This window comes from Stegastes partitus, unplaced genomic scaffold, assembly GCF_000690725.1.
Source record: "Stegastes partitus isolate 25-593 unplaced genomic scaffold, Stegastes_partitus-1.0.2 Scaffold1449, whole genome shotgun sequence".
NCBI lineage: Eukaryota > Metazoa > Chordata > Actinopteri > Pomacentridae > Stegastes > Stegastes partitus.
Genome location: NW_007579180.1, coordinates 133537 through 156258, shown reverse-complemented (window position 1 = coordinate 156258; position 22722 = coordinate 133537). Strand labels below are relative to the sequence as shown.

The 22722-nt window shown below is 38.6% G+C and overlaps 2 protein-coding genes across 5 annotated transcripts in view; both read right to left on the bottom strand.

Annotated features, from left to right (window-relative positions):
* LOC103370580 (transmembrane anterior posterior transformation protein 1 homolog) overlaps window positions 1-14318 on the bottom strand; it is a 30915-nt gene extending 16597 nt beyond the window's left edge. Inside the window, exons 1-7 of the mRNA XM_008299682.1 lie at window positions 14116-14318; window positions 11360-11490; window positions 9718-9836; window positions 3540-3702; window positions 1742-1877; window positions 1057-1154; window positions 697-766 (exon numbers count right to left, since the gene is read on the bottom strand). Of these exons, the coding sequence (XP_008297904.1) occupies window positions 697-766; window positions 1057-1154; window positions 1742-1877; window positions 3540-3702; window positions 9718-9836; window positions 11360-11490; window positions 14116-14305 (907 nt within the window). The 5' untranslated portion in view covers window positions 14306-14318. The remainder of the gene's footprint in view (window positions 1-696; window positions 767-1056; window positions 1155-1741; window positions 1878-3539; window positions 3703-9717; window positions 9837-11359; window positions 11491-14115) is intronic.
* A 3418-nt stretch (window positions 14319-17736) lies between these two features.
* ldb2a (LIM domain binding 2a) overlaps window positions 17737-22722 on the bottom strand; it is a 98217-nt gene continuing 93231 nt past the window's right edge. For all 4 annotated transcript variants that reach the window (XM_008299678.1, XM_008299679.1, XM_008299680.1 and 1 more), the window contains exon 9: window positions 17737-19712. In XM_008299678.1, coding sequence (XP_008297900.1) covers window positions 19482-19712 — 231 coding nt within the window. In that variant the 3' untranslated portion in view covers window positions 17737-19481. The remainder of the gene's footprint in view (window positions 19713-22722) is intronic.

The following is a 22722-nucleotide window of genomic DNA, read 5'->3' as shown; positions in this document are numbered from 1 at the left end:
CTTCCTGGTCCACAGTAAAGGTGACAAGTCTTACCTTTATTGACAGAAATCGATGCTTAATGCTCCTGTTATTTCTAACCATTGGATAAACAAAAATGTCTGTAATGCTTGAGCAAATGACACCCCAATTTCCAAAACTGGCTATGAAAAATTTAATTTCTTCATTCATTGTCAAAGCTTATTATTTTGGTGTTGGTTCAAATCCCTTTAGGAGATGCCAAAAAATGTCTCTATGCAGGACACATCCTGGATCATGACTCTAAGTGTGTCTAACAAATGATAAAGAACATTATACATCTATTAGTAATATTATAAAGTAGTGTAAGTGCCACTATTTTGATTTAGTGCTAAGATATTCAAGGGACATATCTGCTTAAAACAGACCTCCAAAAACAGTATTTCAACAGGTAAGTTATACCTTTACTTTTTCTGTCAGACAATCACCGACAGTTCTGTACAAAATATTCTGGTTCTCCACCAAACTGTGTAGACCGGTGGTGCGAATGATTACTGTGGAAAGTGAATATTGTCCTTTTATAGACTAACAAAAGCAGATGAAAAACAAAGTATTAGAAAATGTTTTCAATTTTTTCCCACGACAACGTGCTTTTTGTTGTATTTTTTGTACCAGTGCTCTTTCGAATTGTAATAATAACGTATTAAAATTGTGTTTTTATGGGGTATTGAATATCTTACCACTGTTAGACATTTGGAATAAGTTGTTCTTCTCAAATTTCTTAAACACGCTTCCTTTGATCTCCACAAACTGTATTCGCGGGAACAGAAAAACAAAAGAAAGAAATGCAGTTAGCATATTTATGAAGAAATAAAAAAATATATATCATATTGCAGCTGCAACAGCACCATTTCATCACTAACGTGCCAGCTTTCATTTTTCTGGGATACATCTGCATGCAAATGCTTTTAAGCATAAGTGCTGTTTGCCAGCATATATTTTGTTTGTACAAGAGCTGAATTGCTCAAACAATCTCTTCCGACAGCTTGTTGTGCACTAGAATATCTAGTTATATAGTTTGTGTGCATGTGTGTACTTACATTGTTAGACATCATGATGGTGAGCAGGGACTTGTTGTGGGAGTTGAAGGCGACGTTAAGAGTGGAGGCTTGGACCATAATTAGGATGGCATGAAGGACTGAGGGACACATACTCAGGAAATCAACTGGTTTAAAAATTATTACTGCTAAACTCCACCTCATGGGAACTTTATTCTTTGAGATTTTCTGCTCGATATACTATCAACAGTGTTGGTCACTAAAATTACAATATTAGGCTTTAAATGTCTGAATGAGACAAACAAGAAAAGAAAAATATGGACACATATATCTGATACTATACAGATTAAATTAGGCTTTGTCCATACCTTAGGTCATCACTCTTTTTTATTCAGTTATTTGTTTTTCTCCTTGCAGTTCTAGTCTGTCTGTCTAGTCTTAAGAAAAAAATCTAAACAAATTGTATTCTGCTGACTGTCAGCTTAGTCACGCAGCACTTCATCTTCTTCAGTGGCTATACAGAGTGCACAAAGGAAGAAAGCAAGTATTACATGAGCCTAGAACTGCGCATCATCTGTCAAAATAAGTTAGAAAGAGATGAAGAAGAAGCTACTCAGCACTGATCTCAAAGTACAAATCTGCTAACTTCATTGATGACTTCCAAACCTTGCCTGTTAAGACTTAAAACACCCATAATGCTGCTGTAAAGTTTTGACAAGAAGGATACAGACATAAAAGACAGCCATGAAAAAGTGAGGGATGACTCCTATACTGTCTCTTTTCCGTTCTTTGGGTTCTGTGGCCGTCCAGTACAGAGCATCCAGGATGTCTTGGCCGAAGGAGGAAAAGAGGCGGTCTGCAACCTTAGAGGGAGAGGACAGGTGGGATCGTAACTTATGTTATACGTATCGGTTTCAACTATTTTTGTTAATCTTACCTACAAGATTAAATATTGTTTTTTTTTTTGTTAGCTGTGAATTTACAGTCACAAAATCTAATTACCCTTTCATTAAAAAGTTAAGATTTGAGGTGTTAGGTGATCACCTGTCAATTCCAATGATTCGTCTTTACACAAGACATGACACATTGTGACAAATGACATGGGTCCACAAAACCTCAGATGTGAAGTATGACACAAATTATATCTCAACAGTTTTACATCTGTCCTTTCCTGGAGGCCTTGTCCAGTTTGTCCAAGCTGCAGGACAATAATAAAACCTATAAATTGTTGTTGACAGTACATTACAGACAGTTTCTTTTCCAACTGTCCATCCATTCTGTTCCTGCAAACACTATATCTCTCAAACACCTGAAGGGAATTTCTCACAGTTTGGGGCAAACGTTCACTGGGACTCAACGATGGAGTGATTAGATTTTGGTGATCAAAGGCCACAGTGATCTCAAAAAACACATTTTTAGCCATAACTGAAAAATTTTACACTAAAGTCTAATAGAATAAAAGAATGATGCAATGACATTTTATATCCATACGGTCCTTAAGGCCAAAGGTCAAAGGTGGATAGACATGCGTGTAACTTGAGTAGTTGGTGGAGGCGTACAACTGTGAGGCAGTAATTCTTGTTTTTCATTACAATTGTATAGCTTGTTTTTTGTGTCTCTAGTCTAACTGGTTCTTACAGCGCACTCTTAAGATCATGACGGGGGATTTTTTTCTTTTAGGTTATGTTTTGCTTTCGCTGTGCTCCACAGAGAAAAGCTGAGTTGTATTATTTAAGTACTAAGTAGTAGACTACTACTGGCTGTAAATACTGTCGGTGCTTGGTCTTTTTTCTCCTTTCTGTAGTATCTATTACACCCTTACTTCAGGGGCAATCAATATAAAGCCAATTAAAAGTAATGCTGAGAGAAGACAACTCACACCGTTTGTAAGACCGATTATAAGCCAATTAATGGATCTGATATTCTGCAATTTTCCAATTCTCAGCATTGCTAATGTTATAAATGATAAAAAAAAATGAAAAAAATAAATTCACGATATATTATGCTGATGATGCAGTCGCCTCTCTCTGTATTTGTTGTCTCCTCTGTGATCTCATTGGTTTCATGCTACAAGTCATAGCCAGTCAACACTGATGAATGATGTTGAAATATTCTGTTTTAATGTCACATGTGTAAAATAAATAAAGAAAAGCATTTTACTAAAGTTTTGTTTTGGATTTTGTGTTTTCTAAATTTTGACACGATGTTTCTCATTTTTACAGAAAATGTATATGGGTTTCATTTATTGGTCTCATTGAGTATCAATAATCAGCATTGGGATCGACCAATATTGGTCAGTTGTATTTACAAAAATGAAAACATTTACATAGACAGAACTATAAAACCCTATTTACTGTATTTTTTTATTTTTTTATTTTTTGCTTAGGCTGATTTTGCAGTAATATCTTCCTTGCACAAATAACCACTGCATACATATTTAGATATTAAGCAGAAATATACTGGACACATAATACAAGAATGACTGAAAAAAGCATGACTGTGTTTCATGAGTTGATCTGGGGTACCTCCAACATGTTGTAGATGATGTAGAGTTTGATGACAGACTGTCCTCTGATCATGTGGTACATCATGGAGTAATCCACATAATGCATCATGGAGAAGCACAGCACCAGGATCAGGCCCTTCAGCACGTCGCACACCTGTGCAGGCTGTAGAAGCCGCGAACCACTGCCCACACACACACACAGTAAAATCAGCTTAGAGTACGTATATTGACATACATTAACATGAAAACAATCAGTTAGACCGTTCTTGTGTATTTGAATGCATTCTTGCATGCTGAGGTATAGATAGATAGATAGATAGATAGATAGATAGATAGATAGATAGATAGATAGATAGATAGATAGATAGATAGATAGATAGATAGATAGATAGATCCAGTATATCAGTGTTAACATGCACATGAGTCAACAATTAAATATGTTCACAACAAGGTGTAATGTATGCTGACAAATATGCACATTTTTTTTCTGGGGAAAAGTGTAAACATTAATGGATACTAGCATTTACAGCATCAACACATACACACTCTATTTTTCAAACCTGCTATTATTAACACCTTTTCTAGCATAGACAGAGGCCCAAAAAGACAAGTAAGGAGGAAACAGACAGCCAGTTTAGTACTACAAGAACAGTGTACTACTTATATTTGCTTTGCCTTTACAATATGTGAGGAAACAGCAGCACAGCACATTAGGGGAAAATAATCAATTTCTGTTCAAAATGAGATAAACTGCACAGAGGAAAAGGCACCAAGTAGTGATAACCCAAAAAGTATAAATATGAAATATTAAAGTTATTATCTTCTGTACACTAAAGTTATCTTAGTCTTCAGATATATCAACTTTAATATGCTGCTGTTTTTATTCTGTGTTTCTCTGTTTAATCTGCTCTTTCAAGATTAGATCTTGGTTGAGCTTTTCGACCAAACAAACTACAATACACAACAATAACTCCTGTGTGTTTGAGCATCCACCTTTATGAAAATATGTAAACTTTGTTGCTAGAATTGCCGCAGCATTTTGGACAGAAAAGTGTCAGACGGTGTTGGGTGGACAAATAAATGGAAGAAAACACACAGGCTACAGCTGTTGCATACTGTACTAACAGCAAAGCATGTCTTTTAAAGTCCTTGTAAAGGAAATCCAGAAATGTGTTTATTATACATGGTAGATAATAATTGCTGACAAGACTTGAAATAACTAAAATATGTATTTCTGAACTGATAAAGGTTTTTCATCACTTTGTGTGGGGTTTTTGGGGGTCAGTGAGGCACTGGAGCCATACTGTGCATGACCCCTGCTCCTGATACTACAACATTATAAAAACCGCTTTGCAATAGCATCTGTGGTTCTCCCACTTAGTTGCAAGTTACTACATCTACGACAGCCTACAGTTTGCAAGCTACTAAATAATTTATATCTACAGTGTGCATTTGTAATTTCACATCTGACCTCTTTGGTTTGACTAAGATGAATTCAGGTCCATTTGCATGGTTAGTATGGTTTATTTGGGCTGGTGTGAAAGCTGTCAACCAACACCTTTAGCAGACAAACCTCCAGCATTTCAGAGCAGAGAATACTGCTCACTTTTACATGTTCAAATACTAATGTTATATACAAGGCAATTTTTTTTTAATCATTCACATTTAACTGGGGGATTATTAACACCATTTTCTGTGGTTTGGCAAACTAAATTTGCTTTACACGGACTTCAAGGGTAATAACATGCATGACAAACATGTGTAGCTTTTAAAATTAATAGCATTGGTTGGCAGTAGCAGCTTTGGAGCATGTTAAGAGGAGCACTGACAAATCCATAGGACTGGTTATTTAGTATTTACTATGACAGGAATGACCAGGAAGAGCTGCAGAGAGATTAATTCTAACACACCCTGCATATTTTCCATGTCAGCTGTGCAGCTGGTCTATATGTGTGAAACCACCACTAACTACTGCAGTGAAAATGGCTTTCATCTGCTCACGGCACAGGCTGCTTCAGGACTTACTATCTTAATTTTTACAAAGCCAAAGCATCCTCTGAAGATGGATGCTGACCTGCTGATACCCGATGATCTTGATTGTTTTTCTGTTGGCTGCCACAAAGAGCTGTTCCTAATTACATTGCACAATTCTACCATTATTTTGCAAATGCTACTTCACAATTTTCAACTAAATCACTATAAACCACACTGACTAGTCACTAGTGCACAAGACATGACAGGACAACAATTAACTACTTTAACAGCCATCAGTACCTTTTTAACTTCAGAGGCAGCTGATTAAACTTTTCATTAAAAAAATAAAAATACATCACACACAAACACACACACAAAAAAAAAAAGTCAGACGGGCTGTGTTATGTAGGGTGGAAGGAGTAGAGATCTGAACTATTTAAGGAGCCGACTTCAAGTTGAAAGAGGAAAAGGGACTTTGTTTCGGAAGATGTGTTAATCAGTTTAATCAAGTGTCTCACTGTCTTCTGAATCAGTGCACAGCTGAGCACAAAGCTGTGAAGAAAAGGCATGAGATGAACACCTGGGCCCTTTTCTTCATAGCATAAAAGACAGAGATTGCCCTGACAGCGAGAAACTGTTGGCGTTTGTTCTGAATACAAAGATGGTACAATTTACAAGGGATTTCAAGGAATTATACTAATGAGGTGACCTTACATAGAAGTCATTACCCTTATTGATGTCTCTCATAGTTGTACACATCACTGACGAGAAAATGCAGATTAAAAACTGCAAAAATGGAGAGGATGTTTCTTTTGTGCTGGTAGTTTGCTTTCCTAAGACTACGGCTCCACCCAGTGGTCACGTCTAAAGTCATTCCTATTAAAGACAAAAACTTCAAACATCTTGTGCGTTATCCATTTCTAATTTTCCCCCCTCGTTAATGTCAAGTTTGTTTGTTTTTTCAGTGTTGAATGTACAGTAATTTAAAAATACATAAACAAATAAAAGGGTAGTATATGAGGACAAAAAAGCATGGCTTCGCAAATCATAAAGTTGTGAGATAGAAAGAGAAGATAGAGTACAAAATATAACAGCTGCTGAAGGATAAAATGTAAACCAGTAACATTGTACTCAATAAATAAGGGGTATAATTTATTAAAATGTTAAATTATCAATCCATTTTTCCAATTATCTAAACAATTGTTTAATCTATAAAAGATAGAACACCAAAAAATGGCCAATGCTAGATCCTAAGGCTCTAGGTAGCATCTTCAAATCGTGGTTGTATCTGATCAACAGATTAAAAAAAGCTTTCAATAGATTATAAAACTGTTGCAGAAGTTCTGTCAATCGAGTCATCAAAAAATGTATTAATTGTTTCAGTTCTAACAAAGTATCCCTTCTTGTAGAAATGTGTTGGTAAATAGTGCCTTTGGTATTCAGGTGGGTAAAGCACTAACATTGAGAAACCTCCTCACACAGCACCTTATTCTGAACACAGCTCTATGAATGCAAAGCTGCTGCAGCCGGCTAGTAAGTACCCTGCACAAAGCGGTCCTCACTATCTCCATTCTGCAAGCATTATCTCCATGACACACATGAATATTATGTTTGAGTGCAGCCTGCTATGTTCTGCATTCTAAGTAGCCATCACTGTGTACCATTTACATTGTATCAGCCTGAAACACCGAATTTGCAATCCAGAGCCAGGAAAGGAAGAGAAAGCTTGATTGCTGATTTAAAGCCTTGTTAGAGAAGCTGACTTGTAAGTGGAAGATAACCAGTTTGCTTCTGTAGAGCAGTTGGGGATATCTGATGAGGGAAGGTACATAAATTGAGTTTTTCCTCCCATAACAACTGCTGAGAGATGCCACTGAACAAACCAAACTGAGCCCCAAACTGCTCCAAAGAGCTGTGCAGTCAGCAGCCCTCCACTTGGAGAGTGTGCAGCTGTATCACTGACAGACAACGTGTGTGATGAGAATGACCATGCATGCTCGGCAAATCTTTCCAAAACATATACGGAACCAACATGGTGGCTTTGCCTTGGAGACTGGAACATAATGTGCAGTACCAAGCTGTATATTAACAGACGAGATGGAGATGAAGGGAGACTGGTGAACAGACGAAGGGCACAGTTGTGATAATGTTTGTGAAACCTCGATGGGCTTGTGGGAGCGTACCTGCTTCTTCTGCAGTAGGGGCATGTGCGTGCCCTGCAGGGGGAGGAAGGCAAGGGGAGAATCAGACAGAGGGGGAGGTGGGCGCTCATCGGGGCGTTATCTTACATAATCCACGTGGCTGTGTGTTTACTGAACTAGCTACGGCTATACCCATCAATATACTGCTCTTGACAATATAAAGTACTGTAGATCACAGCATGTACACTGACATTTGGCTAAAACCTACAGTAATTGTTGCGACCAACCACCTGCATTTTGTTTTTCTTGTTTTTAAGATCTGACATAATGAAAGAAATATCAAGACTTTCCAAACCCGTGTAAAAAAATCTCGATGTCTTAACTAACAGCAGTGGTTTTCTATAGACAGCAACGTTGTCCTGGTGAGAGGTTTATCACCAATAAGACAACCATGACAGTCATACGTAAGGTGTGATACACCTACACAGGAACCTTTCACAGAATGTTTAGAAGACATACTTTTGCTTCATATGATGGAGAAAACCAGTTGTGCTATCATGTAACAATGAGCATAGCACTGGTGTCACATAATTAGATATCAAGCTTTAAACTCACAGTGGAATTACAGTCTATTTTCAGTCTATTTTCTTCAAGTTACATATGAGCATGCTGGAGGAAACTAACTAGAGAATCCTTGTAAGGACCTTTTCAGGTTCAGGTAAGTATTGGAGAAGACAAGTTGTACCGGGTTGAATGAAAGAAATAATGCTAAGAATCGGGCTTAAGCTCAGTTGTGACAATTTCTGAAAAAGTTCTGAAAATGTCTCTAAAGAAAGTCGGCAAGCGTTGTTTTCAGACTAATTATGTTCACATACTAAACAGGACAAAACAATCTGATTTCTTGATTACATTTACACAACTATTTTTGTGTTTACATCTATAAAAATACTGTATGTTTATCTTGCTTCATTTGATGCACTTAGTGCAAAAGTTACACTTAATACTACAAGGAAGATGTTGATCAGTCCCAAAAACCTTCTGCAGCGCAACAGCAAAGCCAAATAAACAAGGAGTCCTGCAGCTGACCACAGAGCACCGATCTCAACATCACACTCTCAGTGTCAGATAACGTGAAGAGACAGATGACACTGACTGACTGAATCCACAGAAGAATTGTGGTAAGTTGTCCCAGATTGCTCTAGACGACCTCTTACAGTTACTGATAAACAATAATAATAAAAAAGCATGGCAATATTTTTGAAAATGCCTGAAACCTTTCCACAGTCCTGGATATATGTCTATGATTTAGGTCCACCTGGACATCGTTGCAAAAGATAAATAGTTCAAAACCCCAGTAGGGTCATTCAACAAGCTTGCTAGCAGTTATAAGTGGTGGCAAAACAAATGGATTACTGAATAATTTTGGACATGGCGCTTTTCATCAGCCACCTGCCCTTTTGTCACATATTTATGTCATTTCTGGCCAAAGGAAACCGACTGAGCCAAATAATTTACTATAGATTAAAATTTGCCATGGCAATTGAATGATTTCGGGCTTAATTGTATTGAATTATTAATAATGATTGCAAACGAGATTATGGCTTGCACAATTAATAAAACTATTTGCAATACAAACACTTTACATTCAGTCATCTGTGCTTGTGTTGTATGAAACATACTCGATTTGCAAGTAAACATCTGATTCGTCACATGTTTTCATCACACTCCGACATGCTAAAAGTCAGGAAAAAAAAAAAAGATCTAGAAATTCTGTAGGGTTGCAAATCTCCTAAACATAATGTCAATATCTAGCCCAGAGAATTTTCATTTTATAGATAGTTTATATATAGTTTCTCTACCTTCTACTTTTGTCCTAGCATTCACTGGAAGCCAAGCAGTAACCTTTGTTTTTAGCTGTTTGTGTAAATGGAATTGTACAAAGAAAGACACCAAAAAATTACAAAAATGAATATGGAGTGATTGTATTTTACACCGTGTGTTGGTCTATATGTATGTGGGTATAATCATATGGTCTTATTTTGCACATTTACAGACAGAAGAGTGTGTATATGCAAGTCTGACCTGAAGCCACAGCATGGCAGGGTAAGGAGGCGGAGCAGGGCCAGCAGCACCCTGAGGGGCAGCAGGGTGAACACGTACAGGAAGGCATCCACACACAGGAAGAAGCCAAAGATCATCAGCTGGAAAAGTCACACAGCAACACCTCCGAGTGAGACTACGAGTGTCAGTGTGAATATACATAGAGTAAACAAAACCTCCAAATTAAACAGTGACCATCAGTGGGAAAGACTTTGTCTTCACCTTGACTAAAAAATAAGTATTCCTCACAGTCAAAGGACTACAAAAACAAAATATGTTTTTAAAAAGCAAAAGCATCAGCGTAATGATTTCTAGCTGAAAAAGTGACTTCACACATCATCTGTCTCCTATCCTGTGGAGCAAAATCCAAGCAAAAGCTAATAACCACCACATGTGACAGTAAAGAAAAAAAGCAAAAAGAAAGACTAAGGCTAGACCTAATTATGCACGAGACACATACCTTCACAGTTCCCCATATACGAAGAGCCATTGCCTTGTCATTTTCAAAGGAATGTTTCAGGAGAAATGCCTTTTAAGCCATCTGACATCTTCTTATTCCTACTTCTAACTGGGAAAAAATGACTGCACTAAGTATCGGTAGGATCTGGTGGGAGGGATTTTCTCTCACTGGAGGAGTCTGTGTGACTTTTCTGGAGGCCTTGTCAGGTACCCTGACGCTGTTAAACATAGTGCAGCCACTGAGGCCTTTCATGTTTACACACATTCCTCTCTTGCCCCCACAGAAAACCAGAGGCAGTAAGAGCTACGTTAGTCTGGGCTCGTTAGGACACACTGAGAGAGGGTCTACTCTACTCTGAAAATGATAAATAATTAGCTTTACACCAAATACAAATGAAAATGGTAGCCTTCATAGCCTAACTGTGGAATTTTAGTGCACTACTGTAAATTACACTTGCATTTTGAACAGGTTTTAGGAAAAACTGTAGTTTATAAAAATGATGAAATACATTCAATTAGAGATATCAACACAAAAACCACATTCCTTAAAAAAGCAACATAATGTACAGCTATTGCACTTCAGATGAACTCCAGTTTTGTGTGTCAACACTGCCACCTGGTGACTTATGAGAAGAACAACAAAAACACTAAAAAAATACACCAGTCAGTCAGGCACATAGGGTGTAACTAACATGTATTTGAATGATTACTAAATCTTTTAGTTATTGGTGCTAAACATTTAACAGCTTAGTCTATAATATGACGTTCATTTAATGACAAAATCACTGCGTCTAACATAATGCTTTAAAAATGCAAACCTAATTTGTCCACTTGGTAAAAAAATAAAAATCATTTATAATGATTTTATACACAGTAAATACAGGTGATAACTTGCACTTTATACAGGCAAAACATTTTTCTTTACTTGATAAATGATTAAAGCAACTGATTGAGAAGCTTAAAGTTGATAAATGTGACAATTAAATACTCAGCTGAGGGTTAGTGCAGAACATGCAGGGTGTAATGAGGGTTAGGACTGACTCAGTTAGACTCTCTGTAAAATGAATACAAGCTTTCTGCGCGCTGCTGGGAATGACAACAGACAGATGGAGATAGCTGAAGAGAAAAGAGGGCAGCTGGGTTCAGTGCTGCTGTTACACGCTACCTTCTCCAGCTCCTTGGGAATACGCATGCATGTGTAAACTCTCTCCCTGCGCTCGGTGTACTTTGCCTCATTGTGTTCCAGGAAGTAACCTCTGGTGAGCTCTGCGCAAATGAAGCGTGTCAACGACGGATCTGGAACAACGTGAGAGCAACAGTGTTACCACAAAGCCATTGTCTGCAACAATTACAGCTGTCAACACAATGAGACCTCCAACCTCTAGAGTGTCACACTGTAAAGTGAAAGAGGAGGAAACTTCTCTGAATGATAAAAACTAGAAAGTGAGGGTTTAATGTTATTCTGAGTTTACGGTTTGATTTCATGCACACTGAATTTGTCTCTGTAAAGGCTGAACAGGCTAAATGAACTTGCTATGACTAATTATAATGAGACTTGGGCTGCAAATAGTAATATTTTCATAATTGGCCAATCTGGTGACTATTTTCTCAATTAATCACATAATCAGTTGGTTTATAAAATATTATGTCCATCACATTCTATGGTCTTGTCTTGAAATTACTTGTTTTATTCACCAAAACGTGCAAAATGCAGAGATATTCTAACATACTTCGAAAATTTAATACATTTATTACGTTACTTTAATTGTTGTCCATTTTTCTGTGGATGGACTAATCAGTAAATCAACTTAAAATGTCAGCTCTGTATGTAACTGTTGAGCAACTGCTATAACACAATACAGTGTGGCGGTTTTTAATGATAGGTATCATCAAATGCCAAAAAAGGTCTTCTAAAATATTAGATAAACAATTTAAAAAGGAGGAGGTTATTTGAACACAATAAAGTAATGTCACTTGTTAAGAACTAGGTTGATAAATGCAGAACATTACAACAGACAATCTGGTCTGACTGTACTCCAAATGCCCCATATTGTCTTGAATTTTTTCCACTTGACTTCAGCCTGTGAGAATACGTCAAACATGTCATGCTTCATAAACTGAGGACAAAGACGAGTTCACTGTACATCTGTACATCGCTTGACCTACAGTAAAATGTTGGCTCAACTAGCAACAGTTTTGTTGTTAAAGTCAACATCACACTTAAACACACCAGAATTTAAAGGGGCTGAAGTAAAAAAAAAACATTTAAAAAGCCTACAAGAAAACATAGCATCCAAAAACACACTGTCATTACAAAGACAGCTAACAGTCACATTGAATGGGGACTGATGTATTTTCACTTGCAAATGTGCATTTTATCTGAGCTACAGTGTCTTCACTGTTTGTACTTTATCCTGTTCTGTATGTATTTAGCAGTGTTTGCCTGATATCAGATGTACCCTGTCCTCGTACTGGACTAGACAAATTCTTCATGTGCACAGTGCAGTAAGGATGTTTTGATAGCCACACATGGTGCCAGTGTATTTAGTTAGAGCTGCTCATTTTGAAAGCTGTGATTTTTGGATTACCAGAAAGTGGTGTCTCTACAGCAGATCTGCAACAAGTTCCTATTTCATCATTCAATAATGTGCTAATTAGGTATTCTATGAATTAATAGTGGAAAATGTCTGTTACAGCAATCTAGAGCAGAAAGTCTCATATTTAAATGTCTTTATTTATACGCCTAATAATCCAAAACCAGAAGACATTCTGCTTACCAAAGTCTATGACAAGGACATACTTTAAAACCTCATATTGCATTTGGGATTTTTGTTTGAAAAATGGCTGAAACAATACATCAAATTGCCAAATTAGTGTCGCTGTTGTCATAGCTATCAAAATTGATTTCCCTCTTTAGAGGCTGAACAATTCATCAAAATGTCATCGAATCTGAAATGTGGCCAAATCGAAGGATCTCTCTGTTTTTGTTTTTGTTTTTTACATTTTCTTTTCTTTTCTTTTATTTCCTTTAACTCATTCCAAATCAAACAAATTAATGTAGACAGGCTCTACCGGCCTCCATCCATCTTTCCTCACTCTCTGGTCCAACTTACTAACACTGAGGATACATGTTGAGAAGACCTCTTTCCATTAAACACATGTAAAACAGAAATAAACAAGCATTTCAATAGTGTTTTGCGACACAGTTTGTATTATTCTATACTTTAACAACATGTTTTTAATTTTTTTTTTTACTGAGAATACACATGTATTGGGTCTAAATACTGGTTACTGGTCTCTTTGATAGCTAATAATTGGTATATTGGCCCCAAAAACAACATACAGTACTCATGAAATCAGGTCATTTTTATCAATACTTACTAACATATGTATTCCTGTCTAAATACCATGGATAAAACTGTCATAAAAACATCTGGAGTAGCAAAATAACTGAACTTAAATGGGCTACAGAATCTGATAGGGTAACACCTGGGCAGCATGATATATAAACGCCCAGGGGTAAACACTACATGCCACACCGAGAACTCTTAAGGCAAAGCTGTTTATGCAGCCATGCAAACTAACCTGAAACATCAGTACAGTGGCTAAATAAAGAGGGAGCTAACTTCACACAGTAACTCTCTGTCAGTCGGTTGTTCTAGTTACCGTGCAACAGCCGCTTCATTGTTAGCTAACCAAAGTAGCAGTGACTGTAAACAAGCTTTGGAAACACACTGACGAAAATGTTCCAACTAATTCAGCTTAAACATTACTGCTATCGATACAACGCTGTGTGTACGAGGTCAACACGGTAACAACGCTAATCCACATAAACAGTGTGAAGACTTGGTTAAAAGGTTGGAGACGTCTAACGGTCATTAGCTGCAGGTTAACGTCAGTTGGGGGAGACCCGTCGGTTACCTGCTGGGAGCTCCGGCTGTTCCCTCCTGACAGCGCTGATGTCGTAGAAACCCAACGTCTCTGGTAGCTCCGCAGTTATACCGATTTTACCCGACCTGCGCAGGTCCTCCCACGGTCGTTTCTGTCGCTTCTTTAGCTCAATTTCGGCTTCTTTCTCGTCTGACAGCTCGGTCCCCGACAAGTCCGCCATCTTTACTTTGGCCGCCGTGTCGCCCTGTGAAACGTCATCGCGGCGCATGCTTAAAAAAAACAAGGAAACGTCACAGCGATGAGCGTCGCCAGATAGATTCAACAGTTTATTTACATATTTTAATATTATTCATAGCTTTTACTCAGCAACGATACATTAACACCCACGCAGGGGGAGAAGTTAGTAAAAATGAAATTATTAAAAAAATACAAATAAAAATGATTGACAGGTATTGAATTGACTCAATCCGCTTCTATATAAATCAATAAACTAAAAAAACTGGTCAATTTCTTAGTGGTAATGTGTTTCGTTAACTCTAACGTGAACAACGATGCTGTCTTCACTGCACAGTTGTTGTTAATGCCCAATAATATTAACGTAACATGGAGATTGCACATAAATAAAGACTAACTTCCAGCATAACTCACTTCTGTCGTGTTAAAAAATATCTACATACTGTTTATGGATATGCATCTTATATTAAAAGAGCTTTTCTGTGTTCTGTTCGCTGCCATTATTCAAGAACGGCAAAAATAAGAAAAATGATAAGAAAAATAAGAATTTAAAAATAATATTGTGTGTTACAAAAAAAAACACCTAAAAGCGTTGCAGTGAAACTAAAGGCAAATCTGAAACATTATTATTATTATTATTATTACTATTATTATTACCATTATTTGTTTGTTTTATTTATTTATTTATTTTAACCTTTTGTCTGATTTATGTCCGGCAATCCTTTCGAACTGTGTTCTTTTGTACCAATGACAATAATGATAACAATAGAATAAATGAGTGTTGCTGCAGTACCCGACACGATCCACGTGGTGTCGCCAAAGTTCCACCAAATCGCTCTGGATGTAAAGTCTACCCAACAACAGCGCTGAGGTGCCTTCCTACTGAATTACAGTCAGGTCCACAAGAATAATATCAAATGTAATTTTTCCTCTCTGCACCACTTCAATAGATTTTAAATGAACCAATCAAGTTATGATTGAAGCATAGAGGGGGTTTACCAAAAAATGTTGCATTAACGCTTTAGGAATTAGCCATTTTCTCTCTTCTTCCATAGACTTACATATTTGGACAAACTAACATACTTATCAATTAAAGGATTACTTTTACTAGACCTTTGCAGTCAGTGATTGCCTGACGTCTGGAACAATGGACAGCATCAGTGCATGCTGAGGTTCCTGTGAGACGCTTGGCCAGGTGAGCAGCCTTCAGTTGCTGCTTGTTTACCAGTTTTTTTGCCCTCAGTTTTGTCTTCTGTTTGTGAAAAGCAGCTCAGTTGGGTTGAGGTCAGATGACTGACTGACTTGGCCATTTAGGAAGATTCCATTTCTTTGCCGTGTGGAGTACTTGGGTTGCTTCTCTGGTATATTTTTAGATTTTTATTCACCTGTACTGTGAAGTGCTGTCGGTATCAGATGTGCAGCGTTTGACTGAGTCTAGGCAGAAAGCATAATGTGGCTCTGTACTCTTTATGATTCGTCCTGCTCCCTCAATCAGCAGTCACATCATCAATAAACACCAGTGACCCAGTTCCATTGGCAGCCATATATGCCCATACCATAACAGTGTCTCTACCATGTTTGACAAACGATGTGCTTTGGATCATGAGCCCTTCGGTTCCCTCTCCATACTCCTCTCTCCCCATCATTCTGGTACAGATTCATCTTGGTTTCATGTTGTTCTAGCACTGGACAGATTTTTTTTTTTTTTTAGTAATGTCTAATGTAGCTGTTTTGTTCTTCAGTGTTACCAGTGGGTTTGCATCTTCAGGTAAACCTCCTGTAGCTATATTCATAATGGCATCTCTTGATTGTAGATTTTGACGGTGATATGCACCCTGCTCCAGAATGTTCTTAGTTTTGGCTGGATGTTGCATCAACACCTCCTTAGACCACATGTTGCTAACATAGAAAATTGAACACTTGGAACCTCTAGACTTTTTTAACACCTCAATTAGTAATGTAAGAACAAGGGAACAGGCTTCACCTGGCTATGAAACTGCTTATCAGTCAATTGTCCAATTACTTTTGAGCATGTAAAAATGGAGATTGTTTAAGAAAAAAAAAAAGTAATTCTGAAAAGCAATGTTTTTGTCATCCTCCTTGAAATAAAGGTGACAGTCCACACTTCAGTAACATCTTGATTGCTTGATTTCAAATCTGTTATGAATATTGTGTTGTGGTTCAGCTGCCTATGAACCTGCCTGCATGTTCATGCTCCAGGTTAGACAGCATTCCAGGTTGTAGTCAGCTGAATAATTCAGGAAAACTCAGGTACATGCCCTACATGCCAATATTATAATATAGAATCTACACAGAGAATATGGATTCTGTAGGATTCATTACATCGAGCCTGAATATGTTCAAAATCCTGTTAAATAAGAACAAAGTCACATACAACTAACTTATTCATGAACACCTGTGCTGTCACTTACCTGCACATCCAGCCGTTACACAGCGGCAGTGTCTTTGTACAGATAATAACAGCAATGGATGTAGGTTAATGCTATATTAAAAAATCAATAGCGATAGCCTTTCACTGTGAGCCATCAGCATAAGATGATCAGTATACTCCTGGAGATGTTTTGTGCAAGACAGCCAGATTTTAAACTCCATGTTCTTCATGTAGCAACTACTTACTTTTCCCAGAATAAATTTTAATTATCTCAGAGGTGCATGGGAGAAAGAGCGTGAACTTTTACTTAAGGGTTTTAATCAAATGTGCATGTATGAGGCCTATAAATTTAAATTGACCCTTCTAGTGATTTGTCTTTGAATATTGGGGCATGTCTATAACCATAGGTGAACCTTCTTCATATTTTAAATTAGGCTGCGTGGCATGCCTTCTGAGAGTTCCTTAGGTGTTAAAAATGCCTACCTTATCTCAGCTTCTTCTGCAGTAGATTTCTCAAAGCACGCTCATTAAATGTCATCAGAACACGGCAGCTGTAGAAGACGATGTTTACGACAGATGGCCGAGTCATTTTACGCTATTAGACCCTATTATGGACGCGGGGAATGTGATGAAACATAACCTTCTTTGGCTAGTTATCACCAAGAAATGAGAAAAATAAGGAGAGTGTATAATGATTACAGCCCAGACATATAGTTTCTTACTGCGTGAGAAAGATTATGTGACTCACAATATGTAGCTGGGACTTTAACTACACCTACATCTTCCTGACATTTGCTCAACAAAACGCCCCCAAATTATTTTGTCTCGTCCAGCGTGGGTGAAAAGTTCTTCCGTTCGTCTGAGATTGTGTAATATGATAGAAAGCTACTAAAGGGGGCCTTCGGGAGAGACGTTTTTTTTTCTTTCTTTTTTAACAGTTCAGAGTTTAGAGGTGAAAGTAAAAACAGACAGGAACACTGCCAGCTACACGCACACACGATGCATGTAACCAAACCAAATGCAGCTCTTTGTAAGCACGGTTTATTGGCACACATAATGGTAAAGCATACATACCAGACATCAGATATGACACTGAACACCTCTGCTATATAATGTACAAATGGTGTCTAATAATACTAGGCTCAAACATATTTAGAAATGTGTTAGCTTCCTTACAAATGCACAAATAAATACCCATAAGATCCAATTGTATAAAGACATCCTTCATTGTCTTCTTGCCCATTTTCAAACAAAAATTCCAACAAAAGAGATAAGGGATATACTGTAGTATCAATTCAATTAAAGATTAAAGAACAATTGTGAACACAAACACAGGGATCTCAAAGCATTTCTGTGGGGTGGATGGGATTTCTTTTTAAATGTAAAATTGGTTTCTTCCTACAGATAAGACCGTGTGACTGTGTGGCTGTTTATTACCTTTGTGGCTTTGGTTCTGCACTAGCTAGAGAGGACGGGGAAACATTTAGAGTTTGGTTCTGACAGAGGCAAACCAGCATCCATCCAAACCACCCTACAGAAATCTGAACCTCCTGTACAAAACAAAACAGCTGCCATATCCAAACTGCTTTCAGTGGCTGATTTACAGTGGACAAAATAGATTCCACCTCTATTTACAGAGCTACAAACCTTGTAACAGTGTTCCCAAACTGATGAACTCAAAAGGAAAATCCGACTGATGTGTTTTAAAAAGCACATATATCAAACAAAATAAAATTCCTATAAAATCATGCAGGAAAAGGCTTTAGTATCAGTTTGGGAGTAGGTCGTTAAAGGGAAAGAAGTCCAATTTTTCAGGAAGAAGAAGAAGAAGAAAAAAAAAAAATCAACATTAATGCATCAACGCGTGTCGGCAAAGTTCACATACTGATCGGCAAAATTACAACGTGATTGCAAAGGATTCTGAGAGAAGCAAAATACCAATAGACTACGAACACAATCAAACTGGTTTGCATGAAATCACAATCTGTGACGACCGCAGTAATGTGGAAAAACAATCACGACTTTCCCTCGTTTGAAAGGAGTCCATAGCGGTAGAGAACTTTTATTTCCTCTTAATTGGAAATGGAAATAAACAGCAACAGCAGAAACAAACCAACAGCCGACTGAATTTCCAATAAAAATGCAATTGCCTCAAACAATGTTTCATTTGTCTCCAATGTGGTTAGATGCTTCCATTGGCTCTGTTGGCTGTTAAAAAAAAACACCTTCCCTTCTTGAGCTTGCTATTTTTTGAGACATTTTGCTTGTTGTTTTTACTCTTCTTCTTTCCTCCCCACTGTCTACTGTCAGCGTGATGACTTGTGACCTGCAGGTCAACCAATCACAGCTGTGGTATTCCACTAGACGAGAGGTTTGTATCAGAGGGTCCAAGGAGGAGAATTTGATCTGCAATTTTCCACTGAATTCTTGAGAAAAAAAAAAATGCCCGCGCCTTGCTATTTTTACATTACAGCTGCATACAACTTGTATGCATTTCTTGTCTGTGGATATTGCTGTGCAATGCTGCCAGTTCTCAGTGTTCTCCTAGATGTTACAGTGATTCAGAGAAGAAGAAAATATCCATATTTTGGCTGGACATGCCGGCGGTGAGTTTGCAGACGGGGAGGGTGGGGGTGGGGTTGGGGGGGGGGCTCTGATTCAGTACGATGTTATGAGGCGTAGAAGCACTGCCCTCAGGGAAAGGGGAGAGGTTAAAAAGTCCAGTCCACTTGGAGTCAAGGATCTGTTGTTTTCTTCTTCTTCTTTTGTTTTACTGTGAGGGCTGGGGCGCCGTGCTCTCGGGCTTGCTGTCCTGGGCGGCGGGGGGTTTGCTGCTCCAGGGGGCGTTGTTGCCCAGAGCCGGGGAGCTGTTGAAGTCGTCCTCGTCGTCCAGGCCGTTGGTGGCGTCGTACTGTGTGTTCTCCAGACGAGTGATCAGACGCTCATCCTCGTCCCCGAACTCGCCGCCCATCAGGGTCGGCTCGCCCACTACCATCACGTCCTGGGAGAGAGAGAGAGAGAGAGAGAGAGAGAGATGGAGGGAGAGATGGAGAAAACTTTTACAAACTGAAAACAAAAAAAACCAACAGAAATGCTCTTATTCCTAGCTGCACATTTTGAAAAGGTGTTGTCATATTCAAATTGTCGACACAACTGTTTTACTGGATTACACACTTATAAAAATCACAAACTTTGTATGTTGGTTTTAACATACGATGGGAAAATGAGCTGAGCTGTTTTGGAAAACTGTAAACTTTGACTTAAACCAGTGGAAATGTCAATGAATTTGTCACAGAAATGAAGCATGCAAATATTGTCAACAATTTTTGTCGTGTAAATATGCTTGCTCATAAGGGATCATGGGATTCTACCTATCTATCTATCTATCTATCTATCTATCTATCTATCTATCTATCTATTAAATATGCGTTGTTTTGTCCGTTGTCGCACATCTTTTTGCTTTTTCCATACTAACTCCCCAATTTGCAGATTTTTACCAGTTTACATTCTTTCAAGCGGTCTCTAACTAGTTTTGAAATCTGGTATACAAATATAATTAATTTTTACACAGGCAACCGTGAAATGTTTTCAGTTTTGTACAGGACCGGCCGTATTTAGCCTCAGGGTGATTCAAAATTAATATGCTAAAGTGAGTGAGAAATCACCAGAGAGGAAATTAATGCATATCTGTTTCATCTAATTCTCAGACCAAAGCACCATCTGAATATCAAGTGAACGCAGATCCGCCCAAAAGACCTTATAATAACATTTGCATTGCTTCAAATAAATGATTATGCAAGTTGTCCGTTTCCCGTAATAAGAATTTAATCAACCACCTTTTAAAACTGAGGCGTAAAAATAGTACAAGGTTACAAAGACAAACATTCACAGAGACTCTGAACAAGTCTTTAACATGTGTCCCATTTGATGAAGAGCTAGACCAATTGTTGTGAGGTTTTGCGGCTTCACTATGGACCCCTACTTGCTCTGGTGTAACAGTACATGTGTGTGTTTAGGACAAACGCTGGTGTATCCGGTGAACACATCCGTATGGTCGCCCCCTCTCCAAGCACCCTGTGCAAATGAAACCTTCCCATACAGAAAGCGGATTCTCCAGAGGACTGTACCCACCCCAATCAATACTCATCATGTAGGACATATTTCAAAGAGATGGCCCTCTCACAGCGGGTCAAGGAAGGGAAGGAGAGAGATTTATCCATTATCCACTGATATCTGTAACTCGTGTGATGTGAAGAAATCCTTGATGGAAAGGGATGCCCCGTGTGTGCGCTCGTGTTTTGTCATGTTGCTAAATTCCTCTGCGCTCGGCTGACAAATAATCACTGGAGGGTAATTTTTGAATTCAAATACCGATCAATAGGTTCTGAATCGAGGCTATATTTATTTGTGCGTCTTTGCAAGTCTTTGTATCTCGTCTTCCTTTGACTGGCTAAGCAACTCCCTGCTGGCGAGCCCCGACGCCTCCCATCGTAACCTGGGAAGAAGCTGTACAGTTAAATGGAGCGCATGCTTCACTGGCCATGTGTGTCAACGCTGCCTTGGCTCGGGAGATCTCGCTCTCTCAGCCATCTCCTTCCTGCAACACGCACACAAAGCGCAGACAAACATGCACATACGCTGGCACACAAACCCAGATAAGCTTACTGTACAATCGCACCTTAGCACATAATCACACACCTGAACGCGAGCAAAGACAAAGGCACTTGAATGCAGATTAACCCTGTATGTGTTGTACACAACAAACACGAGCCTCGACGCTCGCGCAACACCACCAGGATTGTACACAAAATCACACTGAGATAAACACACAGGCGCAGAACAAACACTTGATCGCACCCAACAAGCATTGATGTAAACATACAAACAAACTAGACAACTTTGCACACTCCAAACCCCGCACCCAAAACACACAGACTTTGATGGAAAGCACCAATGAGGAGAGGCAGTTTATTTATCCAAGCCATCCCCAAAACCCCCCTAGCGACCACTTCTACACCCCACTATGCCTTAATCAGGCTAATTAATTTAGGTGAGCTTTTCAACTAAATGACAATATCCACACTGATTTGTCAATTTGCATAGCTAATTAAGTCATTAGCTAAAAACGTGCTGATTGCCAACAAGCCTTGCATTCACCATCTGTTCCTGTGAGGAGGCCTGTCAACCTACCTCTGGCCAATTTTGGGCACCCCCTCCCTGCCGCGAAAAATCCCACCGACGATAACAGCTGGTGGCTAGCCTGAGACTGGGGAGTGCTAATTGTGAGCTAATTAATACTGTCTACTTGTCTACTCATCTCGTTAAGAGTTAGCTTTCGCACTAGCTATGCGGAAAGGCTTTGAATGGGCCGGTGCAGCGACGAACGCCTCCCCGCTCCCTTCATTCACTGAGCAGTGTCATTAGCATGTTTTTACACAGATTAGCAGTGAGGAGCTTGGAGGACATATTTGCTCCTCAGGCCTCCAAAACAACAAGTGGGAATCGGGTGAATTGGGGTGACAACAAGCGGACCGGAGGACATAATTGTCCCTTAAAGCAGCAAAGACAAAAATGCTGTGAAAATGAGGAGGGTAACATTAACCAGCCCCCCCATTCCTTCAGTCTTCAAATGTAGCTGACAGGCGCCACAGTTTTAATATTGTCTTCTGTGTTTGCTGTGGTTTTTTTTTGTTCACCTCACAATTACTACATAGAAAATTGTTTTAAGGATAAGACCAGTGATTCTTATTGTCAACAAATCTCATGAAAGGACCAAAACCTACAATCTGTTTCTCATTTCAAGCTCATTCCTTCGAACTAAAAATATAAATACTTTAAAAAGGTCACAAATTCAGTCTTAACAACTAAGTGTACGTACTTCTACAAACAGCATGGCAGTGGTGTAATGTTGTTTACACCTAAAGTTACTCGAACAGGAGTAAATAGCACATTTGTTGGGGGTTATTTTGAGAATTTATCGTGGCTCTTTTTATTGTTGGTTTTAGTATTTT